General features: G+C 36.3%; 1 protein-coding gene across 2 annotated transcripts in view; it reads left to right on the top strand.

The window, feature by feature from the left end:
• Nucleotides 1-20,504, top strand: part of LOC306871563 (neural proliferation differentiation and control protein 1-like) — a 32,316-nt gene that overhangs the window by 2,867 nt on the left and 8,945 nt on the right. Inside the window, exons 2-7 of one of the 2 annotated variants that reach the window (XM_079419605.1) lie at nucleotides 10,839-10,985; nucleotides 17,590-17,685; nucleotides 18,794-19,006; nucleotides 19,136-19,202; nucleotides 19,302-19,386; nucleotides 19,486-19,562. In XM_079419605.1, coding sequence (XP_079275731.1) covers nucleotides 10,839-10,985; nucleotides 17,590-17,685; nucleotides 18,794-19,006; nucleotides 19,136-19,202; nucleotides 19,302-19,386; nucleotides 19,486-19,562 — 685 coding nt within the window. The remainder of the gene's footprint in view (nucleotides 1-10,838; nucleotides 10,986-17,589; nucleotides 17,686-18,793; nucleotides 19,007-19,135; nucleotides 19,203-19,301; nucleotides 19,387-19,485; nucleotides 19,563-20,504) is intronic. The other variant, XM_079419606.1, reaches the window with a different exon arrangement.

Here is a 20,504-nt window from a genome sequence, read left to right as displayed (position 1 = left end):
TAAGCGTCATTTCCAGTTTGTCTCTCTCTCTTTATCACCTTCTCTCTGTGTCTAACTGCTCCCTGTGTGTTTGAGTTGGGATCTCGCATGTGTGCATGAGTTTGTGTGACTTCATGAAGTCACGTCAGACTTAAGCTGCCATGAAAGAGGGTGAGATGTTTTAAGCAGCCCGTCGGGTTGACTGTAATCCTCGTGCGCTCGTGCATGCTAGACTTCAGATTGTTCTGTCATTGTAATCTTGCTTCAAAGTAGAAGCCCAAGTCTAAAATTTGCACCGCACCACTTTGAGAGTGGAGAGATCTGCCGTCAAGTTGAGTGTTTTTCTGTCGTGCTCCATAATCTTTGTGTATATTTTAACAGCAGGAGAGATGTCTGGTATAACAAGTATAATTCAGTTGTTCTGTCACTCTTCATTGTTTCAGTTTTGCTGCTCTCTTTTGTTGTAAGAATGGGACACAATAGAGAAATGTGTTATTGAGACGCAAAGGTTACAGCTGCCACTCAAGAGTTGCACCATAGAAATCATCCATCATGAATATTCTCAAACTGTCTCTTCTGCTGCTTTCTTTCACTCGAAGCTATTATTCTCTTTTTTCCTTTCTTTTCTTTCCCCTCTCGCCTTAATTTTTTGCTTTCTGTATTTTTATTTTTTTTGCCTATTCTATTTTTTTCAGGGTGTTCTCTCTTTTAACCCTCAAAGGCCATATTCACTAAGTATGGGTTAACAACAGCTCACAAATTGACATGTATCATAGCAACATGTTTGACAGGAAAATATTTAGTTAAAATATATTTTCAGAATCTCCCAGCATGCCAAATTGACACAACATGGGCACTACACCACTGAATAAAATTTGAACAGTTTTAAATATTTGCTTTGTTATTAAAGTATATGTTGAAAATAAAATTGCAACATTACAAAAATTAAATAAGACAAAAATGCATTTAATAGATCAAAGTTAAATATTCCAAACCATTTTCAGCAGAGCATAATGCAATTTAGAGAATGTATCAGGGTTGCTGCTGAGATATACAGCTCAGAACACCTGTGCTATAGACCTCTAAATATGAATTCTGGTCATTTAAAGGGAAATCAGCGAGGTTTGGGAATGATCCCAGAATTATGAAATGGGAGTATAACATGAACATAAACAAATATCAGCTTCTTTGCTTGCTGAAAAGGCTTTCTCATGAAAGGAAAGTCAAAAAAGTCAAAAGTACCATACATTACTGTTCAATAGTTTGGGGTCAGAAAGATTTTTTTAAAATAATTTTAAAATATATTTCTTCATATTTAGTTTCTTCATGCATCAAAACACAAGACCACAAAGTTATGTATTATAGCGATTTAAAATCTTTATATATATATATATATATATATATATATTTTTTTTTTTTTCTTTTTTTTTTTAAATGTATCTATTCCTAATGTGAATTTTGTTTCTGTGATGGCAAAACTGTATTTTCATCACTCCAGTCTTCAGAGTCACAGGAAATCAGTCTAATTTGCTGATTTACTGCTCTAGACATTTTTATTATTATTATTATTATTATTATTATCTCAACTGAAAATTGAAATTCACAATATTTTTGTGGAAACCATGATGCATTTTCTTTTCAGGATTCTTTGATCAATGTAAAGTTTAGAAGAACAATGTGTACTTTAAATAGAAGTCTTCTGTTACAGTATTCTTTTAACCTTTGTATTGCTAAAAATACAAAAAATTTACTTGTATATACTTATATCTTTTACTCTCCATCTCATAATGTGGTAATCAGTCATCCAGGAAAAATGTTATTAACACAGGTTCAGGTAGGTTTAATAAAATCATTTAATATAATGTAATAAAAGAATTGCCCATGTGCATGTAGTTCAATTGTCAGGATTAAAAGCAATTTTTAATCCTGTGCTCTCTGTGCTTAATTCAGATGTTCTCCGTGACATGAGACCCACCTGACTCCCTTAGAAATGTTCTTATAACCTGGCACTGATACAGTGCATGTGTGAAATCTCTCTGGCTCCTTTTTGAAGGATCAATACAGTGTCTGCAGAGTGGCTGGAGTGCTGCACATGTGTCGGATAAGGTCATGCTCACCTGAGAATACACTCTCTCCTTGTTTGAGCCATGAAGGCCCAGTAATCTCTCTGCAGTTCATATTGCTTTTAGATCTAGAGGTAGAGGTGTTATAGAGGAAATCGTTTTGCATTGCACATAAATGTATAGGGCTGGGTAAAAAATATCGATTCTCCGATTTTAATCGATCTTCAGTTTAACGCAACGATATCTTAATTCTTAATGCGCGTGCTTCACGTAAGAGGATATGAATATTCACCTCTCGTCCTGAAGGTGTCACCATCTTTCGAATTGCTCCACTAAAAAAAACAACTGTGTGCACCCTATTATTAATGTAGATGTGTATTTCAGTAATAAACTTAAGTAGGAGAGTTTCAGTTACCAGCATTTATATCAAAATATGGATCCCATAGCTGCAAAACTAACATTTTAAATGAAATATTGATAGCTAATCGATATCGAATCGAATCGAAACCATAAAAATAAGAATCGAATCGAATCGCAGAATTGGTCACAATACCCAGCCCTATAAATGTACATATATTAAGTGTTATATTGGCGCTCATATTGTCAGACTGAGACAATTATAGATGCATGTCATGTTTTTACTGCACATTGTTGATTAATTGGATAATTGCATTTCCCCTCTAAGTGACACAATGGATTTCAGCTCATTACTAATTTAGAAAGAAGACTGGCTATCTAATGTCTGCTCTGATTATGACAAATGTATTCACACATGAGCACCAGTCTGAGGTCAGGAAGCAGACGTGATGTAAGACTGTGAGGTGGCTAAAAAAAGACGATGTTTCATTTTTTATGTTATTCACAGTTCATCATGTCAGCGGCTGATGAAAGAAAACTATTTCTGTACTCCACTCTCACTAAATGGGCTCTTTCATTGTGTTCAGAGTTGGTCATTAATAATGTTAATCGCAACACTGTTATATATTTATAGCAGATGTTGTGTTTCTCTGTCCACATGGGTATTGACCAAACTGTGATGTTTCAGGAAGATGCTAAGATTGTAAAGTGACTGCTTTAAGAGGTTAACCATTATACGGCATGATGAAAATGTGACTAAGTTTTCATTGACTAAAACTAGACTAAAATGCTCAGACATTTTGTCGACAAACTTGACTTAAGAAAACCAGGACAATGACTAAATATGATAATAACTAAATGTTAGAGACTAAAATTCTCGTCCAAAATTTTCGCACGTTCAAAAATTAATATAATAATTTAATTAAATCACTTTTAAACACTGCCTCTGGAACTTTCGTCTGTAATAAAAATAATGCGGATCAGGTTCGATTTTCTGCATTTTCATGTCCATAACAAGCATTTCTATAGGAAAGGATGACGAATACGAAAAAAAACCCCACCCATACGGAAATTTCGGACCTTAAGACTAAGACTAAATTAAAAATTGCTGCCAACACGAACAGTATTTGGGGTCAGTATTTTATTGATTTATTTTTATAATTTTTTTATTAATGTCAATTCAACAAGTAAGCATTAAACTGATCAAAAGTGATAATAAAGACATTTAATATTACAAAAGAGTCTGCTCTTTTGAACTTTCTAAAGATCGTTTAAAAAGCATCACAGTTTCCACAAAAATTCTAAGTAGCAAAGATTTCAACATTGATAAGAAATGAGAGCGCCAAATTAGCATATTTTAGAATATTTTGTGACCTGGGATTTCTTTAAAAAAATAAAATAAAATCTTTCCAACATTTTGAACGGTACACTATAACATCCAACACTTATTTTCTACATTTATGTCTTCCATTTTTCTTTCTTCACTCTTCTCTGTAAAGTACTTTACCCATAGCTGCAAAATATGCAATTCAACTTTTAAACACTTTACAAGGAAAGGATTAGCTTTAGCATAAAACCTCTGGAGACAGGGAAAATGCTTAAATGATGAGAACGACAGGATTGTAACCATTTATTTTGCTCTGTGCTCTTACATTGAGTCAGCTTTAAATGGGGATTTGTATTGACTTGCTGCAATGTTATTTTTAACATTTCAAAAATACTTTTTTGACATTTCACAATGAGAGAATTCAAGGCGCTCAACACCTCCAAAAGACACGAAAAAACCCTCAGCTCTGTTCTCTGCTCTGTGCCCTCCTCAGTAAGCCTGTCATGTCACATAGAGCACAAAGTTCTTGAGTGACAACATGCAGTCCACACTACTTCAACGTGTTCTTCAAGCTTTGTATTGAGAAGCAAGTGTACAGGGTGCTCTGAAAGACTACCATAGTCTGGAGCAAAGAATAACTACATCATACCTTTTTCTGTTGTGTTCACTGAATGGTGTTGCTAGGCAAATAATGAGTCACAATATATCCAACTGAAGTTCATGGGGGAAACAGTGATAATATAAAAGAGATGTAGATATGTTGCACCTGTATAAAGCATTCATGGCTTTGTCGGTCCAACCTGAAAAGAAAAATCACCCTAAGGTAACCTTAAAACACTGGTGGATGGCAACTTCATACAGCATGTCCATTTACTCTGTGAAGCCCGAGAGTGTGAGTTCTATATAAATAACAAGTGACTGACAGAGGCTGACAAAAACTGCTATTATTCATTATTCTATTTTCCATTCTCCAAACCATTTATCCTCTGTAGGGTTGCGGAGATGTTGGAGCCTATCCCATCAACCATGCCAATGCCAAAGCGGGCCAGCCCATCTCAGGATTTGATGTTTTATTTCATTTTATTTTGCATATTGTAATTAGGGCCGCACGATAATAGTTAATATTACACTTCAAAATATTGCAGTAGAGATGCAGTGTTTTCATATGATCAGTGAGTTTTCCATAATGCAGAAAGAGCATGTGGGCATGGTTGCCAGGTTAGGAAGATTAATTAAACCACTGAACAGAAAATTCTCTGGTATATACATATGGTAACTGTCACCATGAAAGCCTGTGAAGGCTCGTTACTAATGCAAGATGATGCAAATACCAAATCAAAATTAAACATAATCACAATAAAATAGGATTTATTGTGCAGCCCTAATTAGTAATATTTACAGTGCCTGTAGAAAGTCTTCATACCCCTTAATTTTTTTTTCACATTTTGTGTTTTCACATCTGGATCGTCTTTGAAATGTTTCTATATTCCGACTGGAGTTAACCTGTGGCAAATTCAGTTGATTGGACATGATTTGGAAAGGCACACACACCTGTCTATATAAAGTTTAACAGCTGAAATGGATGTCAGAGCAAGAACTAAGCCATGAGGTCAAAGGAATGGCCTGCAGAGCTGAGTGGAGTGCAGTGGGGGTGTTTTTCAGCGGCGGGGACTGGGGAAGTGATCAGAGAAGACGGAAAGCTGAATGCAGCTAAATATAGATATATCCTTAATGAAAACCTGGCCCAGCCAGAGCTGGGACTTGGAACCAATCAGACATGTTTGGAGAAACCTATAAATGGCTGTCCACCGATGGTCCCCAGCCAACCTGACAGAGCTTGAGATGATCTAAAGACAAAAACAAAAACCCAGATGCATATGTGCAAAGCTTGTTGCCAAAGTGCTTTTAATAAGTTTTGAGTTAAGGATAGGAAGACTTGTGCAATGTCATTTTTTTTCAGTGGTTCCTTTTTAATAAATTTGCAATGGTGTGATAAATCCGGTTTTTGCTTTGCCATTATGTTGATTTGCGGTGTAGATTTATGTGGAAAAAAAAGTAATTTAAAGCAGTTTAACATAATAATGCAACATAACAAAATGTGAAAAAAATGAAGGGGTATAAAGGCTTTCTATAGGCACTATATATTGTATATTATATATTATTCACTTTGTCGGATATTCTTTATCTGACATTCTCAAACTACATGTACCTCTTTTCCCAAAATTAAGTGTAATGATTAACCGTCATCAGTGAACTGTGAACATGCAAATGTGCTGTTAAATTATTAAATTATTGAAATATTATCTTAACATTATTATTTACTACAGTCAATACATTAGTTTAAATGGTTTCAGCTGGCCATTTGTTTGAGAATCCCTGTTTTTTTTTTGAGTGATGTAAGTTATAAAAAACACTGCTGTGTTTAAAATACAACATGCCAAAAAACAGCTCTGCCTTTAGCCAAATCTAGAAATTGTCCTTCTGTCATTGATGTTTTGGAGCCCGTTTCAGTCTGTCCTAGATGAGTGTCATCTTCACAGCAGGACCAGCATGACTGGGTCACCTTGAGGCATGTCTGAACCGTGGCCAGACGCCGACACTTTCCACCCTCAGCAGAGACACTTTGGCCTTTGTTGGTAGTTTGCAGGAGCAGGATGAAGTGAGAGATGATAGTGGTGCTCCATAGCAGGGATGTCTGTGTTTGTGTGTGTGTGTGTGTGTGTGAGATGTGCTTGGAAGTAGGTATTAGATTTGCTATGTAACACGGATTACGGTGGATCTATTTCCCTTCACTTCTAACTGTAAAGTCTTGCAAAACTGAAACATAACTTCTTGTCTGGGTGAAGTATGTGCAAATCTACATATTTGAAAATTTCAACTAGTCATCTGGATGTCTGAAGTAATCCAGATGTATAATTACATATCCCTGTATAATTAGAGTAGTCTGGTTTAAAGCACGTTTTTGGTGTGTGTTCGAACATAGCTGGATGAAGTGAAACAGAACAGAAAAAGAAAGAATAGAAAAATTATATTCATCTTGACACATCTCTATGTATCTTGACATTATCTACATTCACATGGTTTGATTAAAATGGTCACATGCAGATGCATTTGTGATAGCCATCATGTGTTGAGGAAGTGATGATTTCTCATCATGTTAAATTGATAGCTGTAGAAAGAGCTTCTTACATTGTGTTTTTAAGAGTGATAAAGGTCAGGAAATTAATGTGTGTTTGTGCAGCAGCATATATAATTGTGCCTATATGTGTGATTGAGAGACTTTCAGATAAAAAAAAGCTAATGTTCCTCTTAATGAAATTAAGATCTGAAAATGATAGACAACTGAGAACAGCTCGGCTTTAAACAGTCATGTGCATCACCTCCAGTGCAGTGACAATGCATCAGCAGTGATGGTTTTTACCAGAATCTCTCATTGTAGGTTAAATGAGTCACTTCTTCACATTTGTGCACTTAATGGCCAGTTCCAGTAAAAAGAAAATTGCAAGGGAATGATTGTTGGTTTGAGCATTGAAATCAATAGCAATTAATAAGGTGACACAGATCTGTACGTGACTCTGAAAGCAATGTGGTACATATGGTATAAATACATTTAGGCATCATGCACAGTTTGTTTATATTGCACACTGCAATAAATTATTTTGAAACAATAAAATTTTTATAACATGCTGTCAATTGTTGTGTTTTATTTCCCTCACTGTCTCCCGTGACTGGCTCTGGTTCAGAAGAGTTCATCCCCGCCCCCTTTTCAGCTGCTGCATTGGTAGTGACTCACACTTGATGATGTCACACCTACTCAGTTGCCATAGCAGTTGTTATGGAAACAGGAGCGAAGGTTTCAATGGCTGAGTCTTCAGAAGTAGAACTCAAGGCTGTGCATTATGATGCTTTTACTATACATAAGAGGTGTTCTTATAGACACAACGTGCAATGAGTTGCCAAAATCCCCCATGTTGTCAGAATCACTGTAGCATATGACTTTGAATGGATTGTTGCATTTATAAAATGGTAAGAAAAGGACACTTATGTTGAATTATATTTTGATATATTTATGAACAACAGTTCTTACAAGATATATAGTTCTCAGTAGGGGTGGGCAATATGACCAAAATCTTATATCACGATATGAGTAATTTTATTTCACGGTAACAATATATATCACATTCACAATATAGGCTAGTTATTTTTGCTTTATGGTCCTTTTGATATAAAAAATTCACCAGTGTCAATGTCACAAAATACTAGCCTAAGAAAACACTGAAGACAACAGTCAGCGATTAAATAAGGATAAGAAACTACAACCCGAATTCCAGAAATGTTGGGACGTTTTTTAAATTTGAATAAAATGAAAACTAAAAGACTTTCAAATCTCATGAGCCAATATTTTATTCACAATAGAACATAGATAACATAACAAATGTTTAAACTGAGAAATTTTACAATTTTATGCACAAAATGAGCTCATTTAAAATTTGATGCCTGCTACAGGTCTCAAAATAGTTGGGACCGGGGCGTTTACCATGGTGTAGCATCTCTTCTTCTTTTCAAAACAGTTTGAAGACGTCTAGGCATCAAGGTTATGAGTTTCTGGAGTTTTGGTGTTGGAATTTGGTTCCATTCTTTCCTGAGATAGGTTTCCAGCTGCTGAAGAGATTGTGGTCATATTTTTCGTTTAATGATGCACCAAATGTTCTCTATAGGTGAAAGATCTGGACTGCAGGCAGGCCAATTCAGCACCCGGACTCTTCTACTACGAAGCCATGCTGTTGTAATACCTGCAGTATGTGGTTTTGCATTGTCCTGGTGAAATAAACAAGACCTTCCCTGAAATAGACGTCGTCTGGAGGGGAGCATATGTTGCTCTAAAACCTTTATATAGCGTTCAGCATTCATAGTGCCTTCCAAAACATGCAAGCTGCCCATACCGTATGCACTTATGCACCCCCATACCATCAGAGATGCTCCCTTTTGAACTGAATGCTGATGACATACGATGGAAAGTCTCCCTCCTCTTTAGCCCGGAGGACACGGCGTCCATTTCCAAAAAGAATGTCAAATTTGGACTTGTCTGACCATAGAACGCTTTTCCACTTTGAGACAGACCATTTTAAATGAGCCTTGGCCCACAGGACACGACAGCACTTCTGGACCATGTTCACATATGGCTTCCTTTTTGCATGATAGAGCTTTAGTTAGCATCTGCAGATGGCATGGCGGATTGTGTTTACCGACAGTGGTTTCTAGAAATATTCCTGGGCCCATTTAGTAATGTCAATGACAGAATCATGCCGATGAGTGATGCAGTGTTGTCTGAGGGCCCAAAGACCACGGGCATCCAACAAAGGTCTTTGGCCTTGTCCCTTACGCACAGAGATTTCTCCAGTTTCTCTGAATCTTTTGATGATGTTCTGCACTGTAGATGATGCGATTTGCAAAACCTTTGCAATTGACGTTGAGGATATTCCACAGTATTCCACAATCATTTTACACACTCTTTCACAGATTGGAGAGCCTCTGCCCATCTTTACTTCTGAGAGATTCTGCCTCTCTGAGACATCCCTTTTATAGCGAATCATGTTACAGACCTGATGTCAATTAACTTAATTAGTTGCTAGATGTTCTCCCAGCTGAATCTTTCCAAAATGTCTTGCTTTTTCAGCCCTTTGTTGCCCCCGTGCCCACTTTTTTGAGACCTGTAGCAGGCATTAAATTTGAAATGAGCTCATTTAGTTGATAAAAGTGTAAGATTTCACCATTTAAACATTTATGTTCCCTATGTTCGATTGTGAATAAAATATTGGCTCATGTGATTTGAAAGTCTTTTAGTTTTCATCTTATTCAAATTTAAAAAAAATGTCCCAACATTTCCGGAATTCGGGTTGTAATTACAAGCAATAGAACAAAAAACTACAGTAGAACAAATAAATAAGACATGCTACATATATTGTATAAAAAGGCATATTCTTCACTGTGTGTAAATTAAATATATGTTTCTTATTAAAGTTACAAAAGTGAGTTAGTCAAGAGCAGTGAGAGATTTTCTCTCTTTTGTTGTTTGATTAACATGAATGACAGACAGCAGGAATATTAACTGCTGTCACTTTAAGAGCTACCTGGATCCAATATACTGTTAGACATGTGTTTTCTTTCTCAGCTGTTGGCTTTTACTAAAGACCTACTGTGTTTATGAGAATACTTGCAGACAGGCAAAAGATGGGTATTTTGACACATAAAAGTGTGTGTATTTAACAGTTCAAGGCCTATAAAGTGGCAAAAACAACTAAATATTCCTGCGCTGTCTGAGCACCGTCTTCTAACACATTTTTGCATTCCACTGTGTTAATTTTACCAATTTACATCTTTTGCCTCAAGCGTAAAACAGCCACAAGGCACTCCCTATTAAATACCAGTAAGCTTTACAGTCTCCACCAACAATGTTCGTTAGAATGATTTGTGCACTTGTGGTGTTATGATGAACATTTGCTCAGCATGAATCCCTGCTGACAATCAGTGGGAGACACACGACTATGTTGTTCTCGGACATAATTTGATACTTGTGGGTGTTGGATCTCCTCTGCACTTCGACCTGCTGCCCCAGTTCTGCCCTCAGCAGCAGTGCCTACGTATAGTTGCACTGCTGTTTTATTGATGCACTGTTGTTCCTGAGCTCTCCATCATAACAGTAACAAGACACAATACACTAGATCAGAGAGAGCTATTCTAACATAATCAGCCTGATTACTGTTAGCTGTTTATGCTATTATTCTGTATGACAAATAGCCTGATATGTTCTTGTTGTAAAAGTGGAAGCTAAACAATGTGAGGATCACTCAAGCTCACGTTGAGGCATCTCCGATTAGATGTACTGAGAGAACCAAGAGAATTTTGTTAAATCGCTTGCATCTTTTCATAATTTTAGGGTGAAATGATTAGTTTATTTGAGTTATTAATATGTAGCATTCACAGATTCAGATATCAGCAGTCAGGCCATTTTGACAACTGGAAAAATATTGGTCATTAATTAACGTGAGGCAACCTCAGTGGAGAGGGTGTAAGTGCGTGAGTTATCAGTGACTTTGTCTTTTTTGTTATAGTTGTGGGACATTGTCCTCGGAGTCTGGACTGTGCCCGGGAGCGACGGCACTTCTGCCAGCCTGGCTCTTCACACTGCGGCCCATGCCTAGACCCATTTGTGGAGAACAAACGAGGGAAGTGTGTGATCAGGAGACGAAATCACCCTGGTGAGTACTGAGTCCTACCAAAGTGCCTTTCAGAAAAGTCTGGTCACTTGACGGGCATATTTTCAACAGCTCTGGGCAGCTATTTCAGACATGCAAAACCAACTTCTATCTACTTGAATATGGAAAAACTGAAATCTGAAAAACTGTTTGCCAAACTTATTATTTCAAATCATTTTTAAATTTCATATTTCAAATCAGCAGCAAGATAAATCAAGAGTAGGTTGGTACAGTTAAATAAAAACGCGATATGGATTAGTGTCTGTGAATATTAAAGGAACACTCCACTTTTTTTGGAAATAGGCTCATTTTACAACTCCCCTAGAGTTAAACGGTTGAGTTTTACCGTTTTTGAATCCATTCAGCCGATCTCCGGATATCAGCAGGCGCAATGATATTACGCAGCGCCTGAAAGTAGTACCCAGCTAGGTAACTAGTTATGCTATAGCTGGGGACTACTTTCAGTCGCTGCGTAATATCATTGCGCCCGCTGCACCCATGGTACGGCAGTAAACTTTCTTGATTATTACGCCAGAATGAGAGTATAGTTCCTAGCCATATCGGCCTAGAAAATCGCAACTTTTGTTTTTCCGTCGGTCTTAATACACGATGTAACTACAGAAGAGTCGAGTTTTAAATGGGAAAATTATCAAAACTTTTTGGTAATTTTTGAGCGAGATACTAATGGTCTAATCAGATTCAATGATCAATGCTAAGCTAAGCTAAAAGTGCTACCGCCAGACCCGGAGATCGGCTGAATGGATTCAAAACGGTAAAACTCAATTGTTTAACTCTAGGGGAGTTGTAAAATGAGCCTATTTCCAAAAAAAGTGAAGTGTTCCTTTAAGTCGCAAAAGCAGTATTTAAATATGAGTCCTGCTAGTTCTGCATGTAACTGTGTGAATGAATGGCACAGACGCACGGTTTCATTTATTAATACTGACGCGTGCGTGACGCACGTGAAGTTTTCAGCCTCTGCTCCCTCAGTATACAGTATGTGTACATAAACACATAAACATAGTTTTTAGAACTGCTCTGAATCACTTTATGAGCATTTTACCATTTCTATTGAGAAAAACAATAGCCATATCGTATACAATCAGAAACTTAAAGGTCTTCACAGCAACTGTGACAAATATATTACTTAATGTAATGATAATATTACTACTAATAATGATTATTATTAAAAACAATTAAGGATTTACCAGAAAGAAACATTTACCAGAATTTATTTAGCAGAAAAATGTAAATGCGTAACACAGTATTTCTGAATAAAAAGAAATAAAATAATGATAAATAATTTTTTAGTATAAAATCAATTAATTAGAGATTATTACAATTTAATGAAACCATTAAAATGGAAACCAGAAAAATAATGGAAAACACAGCATTTGGTCAAATAAATAAATAAATAAAACTGAATTTGAAAATAAAATACTTAAAATATATTTCATTGGGCCTTAAAAAATTATTTTTTGTTAAACTTTTAATAAATTGCTGTTAAATTGTTTAAGCTCCATGATTTCAATTTAATTAATTAGACATGCTTTTTTTATTAATAAAAATGTAATTTAACCATTAAAACAGAGTCTGGAAAAAGGAAAAAAAATGGAATCCAGAAAAATTCAAATAGAAAAAATGGAAATTGGAAAAAAATAAAACAGATTTCATAGGGCCCTAATAAATGTTGTTTCTAATAATAAAATACAGTCGTGATCAGAATTATTGGCACCCTTGGTAAATATGATCAAAGAAGGCTGTGAAAGTTAATCTGCATTTTTAATCCTTTTGATCTTTTATTTAAAAAATTCATAAAAATCTCACCTTTCATTGGATAATAAGAATTTAAAATGGGGGGAAATATCATTATGAAATAAAGGTTTTTCTCAAATACACATTGGCCACAATTAACGGCACCATATTATTCAATACTTTTTTAAACCTCCATTTGCCGGTTTAACAGCTCTAAATTTTCTCCTATAATGCCAGATGAGGTTAGAGAACACCTGACAAGAGATCAGAGACCACTCCTTCATCCAGACCCTTTAGATTCCCAGCTCCATGACGGTGCTTCTTCTCTTCAGTTCACCTCACTTATTTTCTATAAAATGTAATTTCTATAGGGTTCAGGTCAGAGGACTAGAATGCCCATAGGAGAAGCTTGGTTTTGTGCCCAGTGACCCATTTTTGTGTTGTTTTTGAGGTTTGTTTTTGGATTATTGTTTGGTTGGAAGATCCAAACGTGGCCCATTATAAGATTTCTAACAGAGTTGGTCACTTATTGATTTTTTATCTGTTGGTATTTGATAGAATCAGTGATACCATGTGTCTAACCAAGATGTCCAGGACCTCTAGCAGAAATATAGGCCCACAACATCAAAAATACAGCAGTATATTTCATTGTACACATGGAATACTTTTTATCCTTGTGCTCACCAAACCCATCTTGAGTGTTTGCTGCTAAAAAGCTAATTTTTTAGTTTCATCTGACCATAGAAGCCAGTCCCATTTGAAGTTCCAGTCGTGTCTGATAACTGAATATGCTGGAGTTTGTTTTTGGATGAACTAGGAGGATTTTTCTTGAAACCCTCCCAAACAACATGTGGTGATGTAGGTGCTGTTTGAATATTTATTTTTAGGTTTTCTGACCCCGAGACTATTTTCTGCAATTCTCCAGCTGTGGTCCTTGGAGAGTCTTTAGCCACTCAAACTTTCCTCCTCACCGTGCATTAGGACGATATAGACACATATCGTTGATTGGAAAGAATTTTTTTCTGTTGATTGGAAAGAATTATTGCCCTGATGATGGAAATGGGAATTTTCACTGCTCTAGCTCTTTTCTTAAAGCCACTTCACTAATTTGTGAAGCTCAATTATCTTTTGCTTCACATTAGAAATATATTCTTTGGTTTATTTCATTGTGATGGATGATTAATGGAATTTGGTCTTTGTTTTCCGTCCTATTTATATTTCTGTGAAACAGGAAACCATGGCTGGATAATTTAATGTTCATAATCACTCTGGAGTGCTCAAAATTGTGAATACGAATGGGAATATACTTCAGAGATATTTTACTCATAAGAATTTCTAGGGATACCAATAATTGTGTCCAACGTATATTTGAGAAACACATTTATTTCATAATGAGATTTTCCCCCATTTTCAGTTGTTTTAGTTCAATGAAAAGTTAGATTTTTGTGATTTAAAAAAAAATCATATTTACCAAGGATGCCAATAATTCTGACCACGACTGTAGCTTTTAAGAAGCGTTTAATTCAGGTTGGTCAATGTGCATGCATAATCCCAAGGATGCATCTCAGGACGCTGACTTTCTGTGTGAACAGGAGCTTCTAATGCAGTGACACGATGGCTTTACCAATTGGTGATTAGCTCTTTTTGATTATAAAGTGGACTTTGCGTGTTGCACTTTTCCCCATTCATAGTACTATTAGTAAAACATCTTGTTATACCATCTTTGGTCGTACACACGTTTTACAGGTTTGTTTTGGCAAATGTCTTTGTAGCAGCAATGAAAACAGTTTACAGTGATTTTGTTAGATAATTTCACAAGTTAGTCTGATACATAGCATTTTAAAATGTAAGGAATCATTTCAGGGTTCCTCATCATATGCATTGGACTGCAGTGGAAGACCTCTCACTCCTCACAACCTTCCAGTCTGGCTTCCCTCTCCCCCTCTTCCACCCACACATTGCTGCAGATGCAAAAGGAGGGAGGGGGGCTAATGAAATAATTCAGGCGGTCTCTTTCTACACTGCAGTGGTAGGGATTGACAAATGCTGCCTTAGCTTTAACCATACCAACAAGCAGCAGTTAGATATAAATATCCACAAGCATTTCATTTTCGTTTTCAGCTCAAAATCATCTTGACTACAACCTTGAAGTTATTGATCTGTAATTTTCCAGTGCTGCCTTAGGAGGGCAGTGCTGTTGTCGACATCTAATCGATACCATTCAACAGGCAGGAGTATGAACAGCGACCTTTTCTTCTTCCTCTTTTAACTCTCACTTTCTTTTCTACAGTTAATTTAGGAGACTTTAGAGGCGTCACACATTTTTCACACAGCCTTTTTGTTAGACTGATATAAAGTTGCAAGTGTGTATGTTTATGGTGGCTTATTTGGCTAATTTGACCTGCCTACTATTTTGTTGATCCCTGGTTTATGCCAAATCTATTGGCTCTCATTTACTAACTGTACACACATTTTTTTGCACAAATGTATTTTTTATTGTCTATGTGTGAATGGTTTCATATTAGTTCAACATGCAAACTGATGAAGAAGTTTGCATGTTAATAATAAATGTATTAAATTCTAAATTTAAGACTTAAAACTGACTTAAATCACATGTAGAAGTATTTAAAATTCTTGGTTTTACTGTTTTAATATACTTATATTTTTAGAAATATTGTTATTATTATTATTAGAAATTGAATAGCTACTGTGATGATTCTCATTTCAGAAGAACAAAAATAATGTCTGTTGTAGCTTGATCTGGGATTGATGCAGTAAAGGCCTATTTAAAAGTTGCTTATGTGTTTCAGCCAGTTTTGAGATTGACACACTTGGCTTTAAAGTTTTTGATCTCAAGCAAGAGTGCAAAAATATGTTTCAGAGAGTGATGAATGGCTGTATGAGAGAAGTTGTGCGGAAAGCCCTTATTTGGAGATGGCTAGGGCATGCATTATGTAAATTCTTATACACTGGGTTATTGCTCCTTCACTTAAAGTAGAATAGACTGGATTCATCAGCATTACAATGAAGCATGGCAGAAAGTTCGACATGAAAAATCTTGTCACATTTGGTCACAATTATTAGTGAATGAGACCCATTAGTACTCTCAAAAGTTATGCAATTATTAATGAATCATGATTCCTGTGTAAAATCATCAGCAAACAGGTTTCACACATAAATTCGGCTGTACACGTTTAGTAAATGATACACTACATAGAACACTGAGTTCAGTTTAGAGTGTTTTCTGTAAAAAGAAAATGACTAAATATATTTATTCATAAAGCATCCATCCTTTGAGTTAATTTGCATTTTTTTGCAGTTTAGTTTTGTGTTAATTTGTGTGTTTAATTATGCAAGTATACAAATATAAAACATGCAAATTGCAATTCCCATTATCCAGTCTGGATATTAATGAAATTGCGAGGTCACTAGACAAAATTGTATCCGTAACTGTGTAGTCCACAGAAAACAAAAGCTTTTTTCCACATTATTTGGAGTGGAAAATAAATGAGCTGACACTTTTAAATAAATTTAGCTCACGCTGGTAAAAATAGAACTGTCATGGATAAATGGCTGAAGCATCACCATCTCTCTCTCTCACTCACTCACACACACAAACACACCCTCTCTCTCTCTCTCTCTCTCTCTCTCTCTCTCTCAACCATTCCATATTTTTTTCTTATCCCTTGTGAAGTTTTTGCTCTTGGCACTTTCTCAGTGGTTGCCGTGGTGATGGGTTTCATTCATGAATCTGTAGAGGCCCCTCCCCCGTGCTCTCCTTGCCTGACTGTATGCCCCACTGCCCACATACGCATAGCAGCACCACACAACAAACCGACTGACCAAATCCGCCTACACTCACTGCAGTACACACACACACTCACGGATTCCGCAGTGCATAAGCTCATAACACTTCAGCATGCACATTTTTGGTGCATGTCATGATTAATAATTTTACATTTTCATAAATATAGCAGTATGGCATGCACATTCTACCCAATGCAATACAAACTATGCCAAGATATATGTCATATTCCTTGGTGCATTATTATTTATCTTACCTTATCAGTTCACACTTTAGAAAGACAGTTCAATAACTGACCTGTGACAGTGACAGCTTTAACGCTATAAGATGCAGTTCCATGTGCATATATAGTACGATTTGCAAATACACTACCAGCCAAACATTCAGGGTCAGATTGTTTTTGAAAGAAAAATAATTTTATTCAGCAAGTTTGCATTAAATTGTTCAAAAGTGACAGTAAAGTGATGTTAGTAATACATGCTGTTCTTTTGAACTTTCTGTTTTGAACCGTTTTAATCATTGATAATAATCAGAAAGGTTTCTTGAGCACCAAATCAACATATTAGAATTGTTTCTGAATGATCATGTGACATTTATGACAGTAAATTCAGCTTCCTCTTCATATAAATTACATTTTAAAATTTATTATAAAAAGAAAAGTTTTTAAGATTTATTTTTATTACAACAGGACAGTGTAGAGTGGGGGAGAGATCAGGAAAGGTCCTCGAGCTGGGATTCGAACTTGGGACGCATGTAACATGACAGTGTTATGTTGGCACACTGCCCACTAGGCTATCAATGCCAACAGAAAACAGATTTTTAAAACTCTAATAATATTTCACAGTAATACAGTTTTTACTGTGTTTTTGATTAAATAAATGCAGCCTTGGTGAGCATAAGGGACTTCTTTCAAATATTTTAGAAAATTACTGACCCAGACTTTTGAACAGTAATGGAAGTTCTGCAGATTTTCACTTATTCTCTCTCTTCCTCCTTCCTCTTTTTCTCGTAACTCTCATGTTATTTCTCTGTCCCACTTTCTTGCCCTAGCAGTCAAGGTCAGCCATCTCCCAGAGCTGGATGAAGAGATAGACATTCTCTCCTCCATCATCAGCAAACACAGAGAATCAGAGATGAAACACTCAGGTAAGGTAGCATGGGAATCCTGCTATCATTTACTCACCTTTATGTTGTTCCAAACCTATATGACTTTCCTTCTTTTGTAAGACATAAAAGGAGAAAATCTTTGTGCTCCTGTTTTCCATATAACAACAGTGAACATGTCAAGTACATACTAAATGTGCACTGCAATCTACTCAGGGTTTCTGAAGCCATACGATAGCTTTCTGTGAGAAGCAAATTTCAAGATTTATATTCAAACTGACACACTGTTCATGTGAGAAGTGTTTGATGTCAGGGCTGACACTATTTGAATTGAATGTGAGCGAGAATGCGGTTTGTGAGCTGGCAGGGGAAGATTATGAGTAGATATACCCTGCGTCCCAATGTGCATACTATCCACCCTAAATAGTATTTAAAATTACTAATGTCACATAGAATTTAGGATGGCTAGTATGCACATTCGGACGCAGGCAATGACTTGTCTCTCAAACCATGGCACTCTCACACTTCACATCTTGTTTTCACACAGTCAAAAATATATATAGCAAAGAGAAAACTGACAACACACCAACAGACTAGACAGAGCAGGTTACTTTAGATATGAAACAAAGTCTTAGCTTTCAAATAAATACCGTTCTGTGGCTCTTTGATGTGTCATGACAGATCACAGTAACGCCTCAGTTCAAGGCATGTGAACCGGTCATCTCTTCGTCTTTACTAGTTATAGCATTAAAAATAAACATGAATGAACAGCAGAAGGTCTCGTTTCAACCACTGAAAGACGTCAGTGCACGCCGTTTTTCAAGTTCATGTTCACTAAATTTAATCTACTCTCATGTCCGGTTTGTTTGTCGGACAAAATGAGCAGATTCAGCGTTATGATTGGTCAGATTGCCTGTCAATCAAACTCTCTGTGACGGTTCAATTGATAGCTTTGGACACAATGGAATTATATACAGTTTAGAACAACATGAGACATTAGGTTTTTTTTATTTTTTTGGTGAAATATGCTACCATAATTTGCCAACCACTACACATTGTTAAAAAGTTAAATAAAATAAAAAAGTAATAAAATTGTAAATTCAGAGTGACAGTCTCTCTCACTCATTTTTTAATGTCTTATGTTCTTCAGCTGCTTCCAAAGGCCCTGAGGGTCGATCCTGGCCGAGCAGTCAGCACAGAGCAGAGGCATCTTCTACTGCTCCTACATCAGAACAGCCTCTGCCAAGCGCCCTGACCACCGCCGCCTCTACCACCATCCCAGCCTCACACACTCCCTTTATCTCTGCTGTGCACAGCGCCCCCTTTATCATCCCGTACCCCTCTGAGGACCACTCCTTCATCAGTGCGTTATACTGTATATAGTTTGCTGATGTTTATAATTGTGTTTGTGGACTGTGTCACTGCAGCAGTGCTTTTACTTCTTGCTTCTTTGACCTTTTCATGACAATCTATTTATCTTATCTTTTTTTAGTATTTTTGGGTGTGTTTCTCATGGTGGGTTCAGTTGCCATGGTCTTGACCGGAGTGTTTTGGGTCAGGTGAGATGATATATAATCTTTACAAACCTTGTTGGATCAAATACCTGCATGAATAAGTAGACATGAATGATACTGAAGCTGTGTCATTTTTTTTCTCAGGATGCAGAGAGGCAGTCGTCTGGCCCAGAAGATTGATTATCCTGCTTTTGGGTTACTAGGTTCCAGTTCTTATGATAGTGGCATGGTGAGTAGAGCATACATGCACTTACAAAAGCAAAGCATCATCCTTTCATGTGTCGTGATTCTTGTATGTACACACACTCTTCTGTTATTCTGTCATTAGACAGGAGATAAAACACTTGCACAGAGTGCCCAGATGTACCACTTTCAGCTTCAGAAGCAGCAAATGATGTCACTCAAGTAAGTAATTGGCAAATAGAATGAATAAACTGCCTTTCATGGATACAACACATTTCCCAGCAACCCTTATCCTGCATGCCTGGATTTGGAATAATTAGAGTATATTAGACATGCTTCTGTTCAACACTTTGGGTCAGTAAGATTTTATTTATATATTTTATTTTTTGAAAGATTTTTTTGTCTTTCAGAAAATGTGATAGCAAAATTTGAAATTGGTCAAAAGTGACAGTAAGGAATAAATAAATAATTAAAATAAATAAAATAATTCATTACTTAGTCACTTTTGACCTTACTGTAACTTTTTACTGTTCTTTTGACCTTTTCTATTTCTTTTTTTTTTTTTATAATTCTCTTTATTGAGGTTTTTTGCATATCAAATACAGAAAAACAAAAACACATTAACAAACAACAGACATCAGAGGACATCATTGCCATTTCCATGCTAAGCCAATCAATCAAACATTCTCACCAAAGTAATCTATGAAAGTTTGCCACATTGAATAAAATATTTCAGACTTCCCTCTCAACAAGTATTTAATTTTTTCCAATTTCAAATGAACCATTATGTCTTTCATTAAGGCTGAGTGAGCAGGGGGCATTTTCTGTTTCCAACACAAGAGAATCAATCTCCGCGCTAACAAGGTCACAAAGCAAACCATGCTATTTTGGGTGTCCGAAAGTTGTACATTGACTGGTTTCACACCAAAAAGAGCCCAGATTGGTTCTGGCTTAAGCTGTATTTTCAAAATCTTGGAAAGGGTTTGAAATATAGTGTTCCAATAGGTCGTAATGTGAGGACAATTCCAAAACATGTGCAAGGGAGGCTGGCCCTTGTAAACATCTATCACAAGAAGGACTAATGGAAGGAAACATCTTTGACAACTTTAATTTGGATAAATGCAATCTGTGTAGCACCTTGAACTGCAAAAGACCATGTCTAAT

The sequence above is a fragment of the Barbus barbus genome (assembly GCF_936440315.1).
Source record: "Barbus barbus genome assembly, chromosome: 6".
Lineage (NCBI taxonomy): Eukaryota > Metazoa > Chordata > Actinopteri > Cypriniformes > Cyprinidae > Barbus > Barbus barbus.
Note: the sequence above shows the minus strand (reverse complement) of the source record. Positions and strands in the feature narration are given on the sequence as shown.